At 31.1% G+C, this 9759-nt stretch overlaps 1 protein-coding gene across 1 annotated transcript; it reads right to left on the reverse strand.

Annotated features, from left to right (window-relative positions):
- Positions 1 to 7248: 7248 nt before the first annotated feature.
- LOC105799741 (protein NUCLEAR FUSION DEFECTIVE 4) lies at positions 7249 to 9402 on the reverse strand. Its single transcript, XM_012630440.2, has one exon. It carries the CDS (start codon positions 9259 to 9261, stop codon positions 7438 to 7440), a length of 1824 nt encoding a protein of 607 aa, XP_012485894.1. The 5' UTR covers positions 9262 to 9402; the 3' UTR covers positions 7249 to 7437.
- Positions 9403 to 9759: the final 357 nt, after the last annotated feature.

Below are 9759 nucleotides of genomic sequence, written 5' to 3' on the forward strand. Positions count from 1 at the left end.
ACGTCGTTTTTTATGTACGTGGAGGAATCCCCAAAATCTGGACCCCACGACGGACAATCTACGTGGAAAATTAAAATTTCTACTTTTTTACTACAAATAATAAAAATTCTTCTGTTTCTATTTTGGGTAATCCGAAATTTAAGCATCAGCAAGAATTTTGGATCCTATTAAATAATTTCTTTTCTTCTCTAATAAAAGTTATGAATAAAAAAGACAAATTAAAAAATAAAATGGTAATCTTTTGGTTAGTTTGGGAAATTAGGCGAAGTTGAGGTTATCCTTGTAATCACGAATCAAGCAATTATTGTGAATAATTTGAGATTATTGAAGAAAAAGAGAGAGGTTGATGGGGTCAACCCTGTCTCCTTGACCAGATTGAATTGGTTAAGTAAACTGGGTCATTTGACAACTTAGTCAAACTTTCAAAGTTGGACTAGTCTCACTTTGGTTACACTTCATTTAAATTTATATTCAAAGTGTTTATCCCCTTCATTGGCTTAATATGTGAATCCGTCTCTAAGTTTTATATATAAAGAATTTGGACAACATTCATAATAACAATTTTAATCTTCATTTTTAATTTTTTCAAATTAACCCCAATTATATATAAAAATATAAAAAACTCAAAATTATTTTTAACAAATTAGAAATTTCTATATAAAATTTCAGGTTATTGCAACAACAAATCTTTAGCACTAGTCATAAAATCATGAAAATGAATAAAAATAGATCAATTTCAATCTCTTAACATAATATTTTGTAAAGTTTAAATATGATTAAAACTAACATTCGTACAAAAACTCAACATTTTATTGCAATAAAGTTTAAAATTGTCCAATATTGAGATATAAGAACAAAAATATTATTCAATAGACTCCGATAATAAATTAAATAGAACAAAATAAAAAGTAATAATATTTTCAAGTTGAGTTCCATGACTTTTAGTATGGATATTACAAAGATTTATGAAATTTACTATGATATAATTTTCTTTTTCAAACTTACGCCCAAAATTCAATGCATTTAAATTATTTTTCAAAACTCAAATCGTAACAACAAATTATATAAAAATTATATTCTGAATCTTTTTTTCCTTTTCTTTTCTTACAATGAAAAATAATTTTACTTCATTTTCTCCAACATGATCTATTTTGAATCTTTTATCTATTTTATTTAAAATTTTAGTCTTTAATGTTCTTTTAGAATTTTTATATGGAATGTTCTACATTTTAAAAAGAATTCCAATCTTTAACTATTTTCAATAGAATTAAGGTTAGATTAATAGAAAGAATAAAAATTAAGGACTAAAATTATTATACCAGTTAAAAAGTGCCACCATCATAAACTTAACTCGTTGAGTGACAAAAATTTTAAAATATTAATGACCGTATTATAATATTTTTAATTAAATAACCAAAATAAAAATTTAACCATAATTATATAACTATGTAGCTATTTATGTAGTTTATAAAATAAAAAAAACTCTTCACAAACTTTCATTAGGCTGACATTGCTATGTTAAGAAATTTTCAAATATAGATAAATGCAAAATATCTAAAATATAAAAAATTATAAAATATTTTTAAATTAAGAAAATGTTTAACTTTTGAAATTTGAATGGTGAAAAAAATGTAAAAGATTTTTCTAAATTAATTGAAGTATAAGAAAATTCTATAAAGTTAAAAATCCAAAAACTTTAAAAGATTATTTATTATAAATCTCAAAAACTCTTAAATATAAACCATTTGAAATGATAGTATTTTTATTTTACTTGAATATTATTGCAATTTGATAAGTTAAAAATTTATAAAAGAAGAATAATGATATTAAAAATAAATAATATAAAAATATGAAATATGGATATCATTAAATTTATAATGATCTATTAATAGGGAAAATTTTAAAAAATACAAATTCTTAAAAAAACATTGTGCCTCCTAATCCTACCAATTGTCACTAAACCAGTGCTTCCTGTGGGCGGTGCCTCCATGCTGCAATTTCCTAAACTCTGTAGAAGAAACAAACAGTCATTTTCTTAAGGGAACTAAAAAAATGAAACCCTAAATTCTTAAGTTTCCCTTACCCTTCTTCTTTGTTATTCCTCAGACAGTGTGCGTGAGTCATTTTCTTCCCCCAGTTCCTCGGAGATCCTGTAACAAATCCTTTTTCTTCTCCGAACTCAACCTATCAAAACATCATCTCCGCCTCCTCTAACTTCTTCCCATTTGGTCCTTTAGAACAATGGGTTCAACCTCCGGCAAAGTTTCTTCCATCCAAAAGGTCGGGGAGTCACATCCTCTCCCCCATGCAGCCACCGAAAAATTTATGTCTTTCTATAGCCAACTACATGTATGAAATTGAATAAGACTACAAGAAATTTTTTAAAATATCACCTCTTCAAGTGAAATTGGAATAGGAAATTTGTGTTATTCAAAGTTTCTTTTAAAATTTATTAAAATTTTTATATCTTTGTTGATTGAGCATTTGCTTGATTGGTATGAGAATTGTTGCCAACGTAGGAGGACATGACTTCAAGTGTGTTAAAGCATATTATTCTTTTATTTATGAAAATTCTAGAATCTAAACAAATATAATAATGGTAAGGCTCATTGTACTCACAATAGGAGAACTCAAGTTCAAACATTGGAGACGACACCCTGAACATGAACAGTAAAACAAACATGAAAAATTTACAATTTTATAAAAAATAATTCTTAAATTAAAAGAATGCAAAGTTTCATAAAATTCTAAAAATAGAAAATTCCAAAAAGAAATTGAAAATCTAGAATTATAACAATTAAAAATTCCATAAACTTCTAAAATATTTTTTAAAACTTAATTTTTTAAAATTATGAACTTTAATGAAAAAGCTTCTGGTTTGCACTTGAAAAATAGTTTCATTCTAACTATTGTACATTATATTTGCTAACGCATTTTGGATTCCCTAATCTTACATGTGTGAAGTCTTGTTGAGTAAATAATTTTATTCAACAATCATTTGAATCTATTATTACACAAAGAAGTAATTGTAGCCTATCACTCAGTGAACTTTTTTTTTAATGAATAAGGAGTTGGATGGTATGGTATGTCAAACTCACCAAAAACTTCTTTAGATGTCAAATTGATAAATTTATTGTCGTACAAGGGCCCATATACATATTAAACCCTCTCAATGTACCAGCTTTGAGCAAAAATTCTAGTTTTAATTGTATCCCCACTCTCTGTACTCCTTAGACTTTAGTCCCTCTATTTTTAATGTCAAGAATTTGTTCTATTTACTTCTCTTATCTAAAAATGAAAATCAAATGGATGACTTTATTAATATTTAAAAAGTACAATTTATTTGATAGCAGACTTAACATATAATTGGTATCCGAGTTTGATACTTTTTTAATGTGGTACTGTGTTATTTTTGGTTCAATCTGGTACTTGTATATGAAAAATTATATATTTTGGTGCCCAAAGATAACTGTGTTAACTTTTTAGTATTTAATTCAGATTTAAGGTTAATTTGATGTAAGTTAATTGCTAATATTATTATGTTTGAATTTCTCATGATTTTGTTAATAGAATACATTTTGTGTTAATTGTGAATTTGTTTAATTTGTAAAATACAATCGATGGATGTGAATTAATTCAAGTTATAGGGTTAATTTAATGAAAGTTAATTGTTAATATTATTAGTGATTATGTATTTTCATTAAATCAACTCTAAAATCGAATTAAACATTAAAAGTTAATATCGTTACCTTTGGGTACCAAAATATATAACATTTGTCAAATCTGGTATCAAATTGGACCAAATAACACATGTATCACATTAGGAAAAAACGTATACCAAATTATGTATTAAGCCTTGCTAATAGATTTGAAAGACGGTAAGAAATTTTGATATTTAAAAATATTGAGAAAAAGAGAATAATTTGACCTTTAAATGGGTTTGAATCATTGCCAATTTATTAATTAAATATAAACCATTTTACAAAATATTTTTAGAGAAAACAATGAAATAAGTTTTCTAATTTTGCATATAATTTTATTTTTAATGTTTCCGTTTTTCAAAAATTTGGTGAAATAAAAGGAAGGTCTTAACTTTTTTTTATTTAGTTTTTAGTAATAAGTTTGGATTAAAAATGGTTTGGTTGTAGGGGGATGGGATAAGGTTTTGAAAAGTCTATTTTTTGTGTGCAAAGGGATAGATGAGGACCAAAAAGAAATCCTATTCCATCTTTAACACCACAATCGACCTTACCAAATTACTATCTTATTGGTTGCAGAAAAGCACATACAACTCCACTTCATCAAAGTTTGAATCTGGATGATAAAAAGATGGTAAAGCCTACTTGGTTGGGCTTGAATCTGGATGATAAAAAGATGGTAAAAGGGCAACATAAAAGCCCCAAGGGATTTAGCCCATTGAACCCATTTAGCTCAATGGATAACTCTTGAGTGGAAACGTGATTGATTTGATTGAACATAAAAAGAAAAGAGGTTGTGGCCGCCATTAACAAGTATTCAACAGTTATCTTACAAATGAATATGATAGAGGATGTCAAACCAAGAATACGATGTACCTAAAGTTTGGCATTCCGCAAAAGGATGCTAGCATATGATGTGCCAAATTGGTAGCTCTTTCTCTTCTTTTTCACTTTTGAGTAGGTTTGATAAATGCAATGATATCAATTTTTAGACAGATATGAATATATATGTATTATGAAATGTATAAAAGAAAAACACAATGAAATCAATAATTGAAGAATTTGTCATTTGATGAATGTCTCCCATCTGCTTTTATATTTCAAGTACAAAATGGTCACATACACATGGTAACAAGGATGAAGAACGGGATTTTGGGCCGACAAGTTAAGGTGGAGAAATGTGAAACGTGGAATGTGGAACACCTCTGAAGTCATTTCAAGTCACCCACATATGACAAATATGGAATACGTTCTCATGTCAAAGTCACCCACCGCATTTTCTTTTTGGGGTCTCTACTAATCTTACCGGAAATTTCACGATTCCAACAGTAAATGATTGTAGATGAACCCGATGTCTGCATCTCACATATGTCTTAGATATAAATATCAAATACGATAAGACTTAAAGAAAATAAAAAAAAAGTCAGATATATCTTTGTCGCATGCCTATGTAAGATTTGGCACTGCTTCTGTGAACCAATCGTATAGCAGAAAGTTAAGAGAGGTAGTGGCAATGGTGGTGGGTGGTGGGGTTAGGGTTTGAAGAGGGTGGTGGGATGGTGGGCGTGGGAGGTCCCAAACAAAATGGTGTCAGCTTCGGAAAGGTCTATTTGGAATACAATCCGTGATTATAACGACAGAGGAAGGCAGGTTTAGGACCTCTTTGGGGTTTGTGGTTAAATTTACCCTAATAATTGCAAAGTGCATCAGGTCAATTGTATCATTATTTGACATTTGTGATTGGTATCAAATACAGCTTAAGGAAGCATTGTAACAACCTACCACTCCATCAAGTACCAGGAAAACAAACCTGCACCTAATTCTGCTAACAGTCCTAGAGTTTTACATATTTCAAATTTTCAACCTCCTCCTTTCTCTTTTCTTAAAATAAAATAAAATCCACAAGGAAAATCCTTCCCTTTAAGAATAATCTGTCTTTCGTAAAATTAATTACAGTATTTTTCTTCTCCATTAATTTTTAAAACAATAAGTGAGTAATTTATTTATTCAAATAAATACAATATCTATGAATTATAACATAAATTACATATTGCCTTTTCTTAATTAATAAAAATTAATATAATTTTTAACATCTAAACAGATATTGACTCGAATTTTCAAACATGTTAACTTAAAATGGGTTTGATAAAATGTCGGTATATTTCATTGTACTGAAAGATTTTTATTTTTAATATAAATTTTTATTTGATATGATTTTTCAACAAATTTGTGCTATAAAAGAGATGTGTGAGAATACTTTCGGTGCATAATAGCATGACTATTAGCGATTAAGATATTTTACTGTTTTGTCCTAAATTTCTACAAATTTAACACTAAAATTGTTTTGTAAATCATAGCTTCTTTTGTTTTCTTATCTGAATTTTGATTAGAGGCTGGTACTATGGTGCAATCTGAGGAATTACTGTGGGTACTATGGATTGGAAAAAATTATTTGGTAGCAGTACAGATCAGGCTCTCCAATATTTCCCTCCTCAAATCTATGAAGGATTGTTGGAGGTGTTTGATGATGGAATTATGGTATAGAGTCACTCTTTGGTAGGGTAATTTCTGGGCAGACCTTCAAATTCCAACTTTATACAATAGCTTATCAAATTCCAACTAAATAACTTTGTAATTAATAGACAATAGTTGGAATTTAACCACAAATTATTTTAGCCTTAATTATGCATGTTTAACCGATCCCTTCACTAGCTTATTATAATTTTGAGTGGATTGCCTAATAAGAACCTGATATAAATGGACAAAAATGACGAATAAGAAGTGGATTGCATGAATTACTATCCGTAGTAAACGTACTTTCTTGAGGACGCGAAATATGACTTAGAAATAATTTAATTTCTTTAGATTATTACTTAATTGATGAATAAATTGAATAATTGAATCTAAAGTGAAAATTAAATTGTATATCATAGTTTAATTTTATTTGAATAATTAAATAATTAATTTGTATAAATTATTTAATTAAGATTGTCCACAATCAATTTTTCCCATCAAACAACAGTTTAAAAAAACATACTGCTTGTCACTAGAGTGAAACAGAGTAACCGTTGATGACTCCAAATATAAAATGTCATCTTCTTTGTCATGAATCATGATTCTTGAAAAGACCCGCAAACATCAAAATCTTGGATGCGTCATTTTGTCTTGTATTTGTTGTGTTTCACAGCTGCTCATCCGTTGCAACACTGATTCATGATCTCAAAATTAATAGGACATCTTGTTATTCTAAATGAATTTCAGGCTCTTTCAAAAATTAAAAATTAAAAAAAAAAAAATCTCAGGCTTTGTCTGCTGCTGGTTATTTAATCTTAGGCTTTAGTAAGTCTTATCGGTATTAATTTAGTTGGATTTTTTCTCTTTTAAGATTATGAGTTAGACTCAAACTGTATTATCTTATTTTAATTAAGATTTTTAGGTGATTATAGATGTATATAAAAAAAAGTGTTATTTTAGCAGAAGAGGTAGGTTAAATTAGCTAAAAGTATCATTAAGAATGTTTTTAAAAGAAATTAAATATAGTAAAACGAAATTTCAAATCTAAAAATCATATAATGTCCAAATTCACGTGGCCAAAGTCGAGTACTCCTTCATAAGTTCTTACAAGTTCAATATTAAAGCTTAGATCTTGCAAAAGGGTATGCTTCCCAAGGAAAGAGAGAGAGAGAACTGATAACACAGGCTGAATTAAGCAAAGATTAAAATGTTTAGAACTATTTAGTCAGTTGGGTGAGGTAGTTGAAGCAGCTGTAGTAGACATGGAGTGAGTTTGTTTTGAAGTTGAACTTGAGCCCATGTCTGTTTCGGCAACCTGAGCTTCTTCCCTGAATTTCTTGTAAATGTCACTCTTGTAAAAGCTTCTGGTCCTAATGACCAAAATACCAGAAACAAGGAATCCAAACAATGTGGTGGCTATAATTATAAGAAAAGCCTTTCTGTAACACTGCCCTCCATTGCAAGTCAAGTCCTCCCCGTGATTCCTCGTACGACCCAAAGCTTTCAATTGTTTCAAAGCCTCTTGGTCGTATAAATGTCCGGCTACTTTAACGTTCAGAATGTAAGAACCGACGGGACTAGCCACGGAACCGAAGTTGTACAACGTGGAGTAGTATTTAAGGCCGAAAATTTCGGAGATGATGGCGTACATTAATGGCCATTGTGCTCCGAAACAGAATCCGATAATGATTGAAGCAAAGTAAAGAGAGTTTGGGACTGCAAAAGCGATTAAAACATGTCCGACACAAGACAAGAGAATCACGAAAGTGAACAACAATGGCCTTGGTATCTTGTATTTCGTCAACAAGTATTCGGAAGCGAAACCGGCGACCGCTCGTCCCAGGTAGTTCCATATGCTTACGAGCGAAACGAAAGTGGTTATACTATGACTCGGGTAGCCTAATGAGTTGCCAATCTGACCCAAGTTGTCGATCGCCGTCAACGTTCCTCCGACACCGCATGTGGTGGCGATGAAGATAATCAACATGTCGATGCTGAAAAGTGCTTGCAATATGGTGTAGTCTTCACCCCTGTCTGGAGGCTTGAAAATGTTTTCCAAGCAACCGTCGTGTTTTTCCGCAGGTTTAGGATCTCCGCCTGCAGATATCACCGTTTGCGGTGGTGTTGCTAACTCAACGGCCGGCGCAGGTGGATTTTCCGTCACTACTTTCACCTGGAAAACATCATTCGAAGCTTGTTTCTTTGTTGTCCAAATCTTGAAGTCCTCTCTGATAACGACCGCAAGTGGGAAAAACAGCAATATAGAAACAATGGAAGCACTTCCGACATACTCGATCCTATTGAAACTTAACCTGTTTTGTACGATGATTAAAGCCATAAGGAAAACAGCAAGTCCAAGAGAAATGAATAAAATGTTATAAAAAACTCTAAGCTCGTTTGTTTGCCTTCGAACGATCTTTATGATTCGAATCGTCCGAAGAAACACAAACGAAACAGCCGCAGGGAGCCAAGCTATCAGCAAGATAAGAGCCTTTGAGTTGTCCCCATAAAAAGCATGGTATAACTGCGTCAATATTGCACCACTTAGACCTACATAAGATTTCAAAAGGCCTAAAACACTTCCCCTGCTTTCAGGGAAGTTCTTGACACAAGTGACCAGAGCCCCAGTATTGGCGAAGGCCTGGGAATTGGCACCTAAGCAGAAATAAACGCACATTTGCCACACATGGGGCTTAGCGGTGCGGCCGGTGACGGCGAGCCATATCATGAAATATCCGAAGAAATTCATGACGGCCCCGATCAAGAGAATCACCCACGGCGGCGTAACCTCATTGATGAGCCCCGATAGGATCCCAACGTTGCCACCCAAGTCCTTGGAAAAGCTTAAAAGATTGAGGGTTGTTTGATCATATCCCAAAGATGTTTTAATAACATTGGAGTATAGACCGAAGATATATGTTGCGCCAGATACCGACATGATAAGCAGTGAAGCAAACACCATGAACCACCGTCCCAAAATCAGTTTCAACCCGAATGTCTTTATATCTCGCCAACCACAACCGCCGCCGCTGAAATGATCGGCCACCATCTTTCTTTCCCCTACTCTTTGCTAACGTAGGTGATGTTAGAACACTGAACACAAGGTCCGGTTGGGTAGGTATTTGTAAAGGAAGTTAGGCAAGCTCATCACCTATTTATAGCTCATTTTATGAGTTTATAGAGGCCTTAAATAAAGAGACTTTCATACCACATTATAAATATACCAATATCACATGAAGACATGGTAGACTGAAATTATTTAAATCCGGAAAACGACAATGTACACGTTTATTTATGTCTTTTAAAGGATAGGATTTACTCCACTTTTAATTTCGATTTGATTGTGTCGGCCTGTTTTTTATATATAAAATTCAAATTAATTTAGAAAATATGATAAATAAAATTATATTATAATAAAATTTATATTGGATAATTATATCTAAAAGATCATTAATAAACCATTAATAGTATTATTAAAATATAAAAGGATATTTTACCCCAAAAAATATAAAAGGATAATATTAAAGATAAAGTACAAATTTCAAAC

Source organism: Gossypium raimondii, chromosome 9, assembly GCF_025698545.1.
Source record: "Gossypium raimondii isolate GPD5lz chromosome 9, ASM2569854v1, whole genome shotgun sequence".
Classification (NCBI taxonomy): domain Eukaryota; kingdom Viridiplantae; phylum Streptophyta; class Magnoliopsida; order Malvales; family Malvaceae; genus Gossypium; species Gossypium raimondii.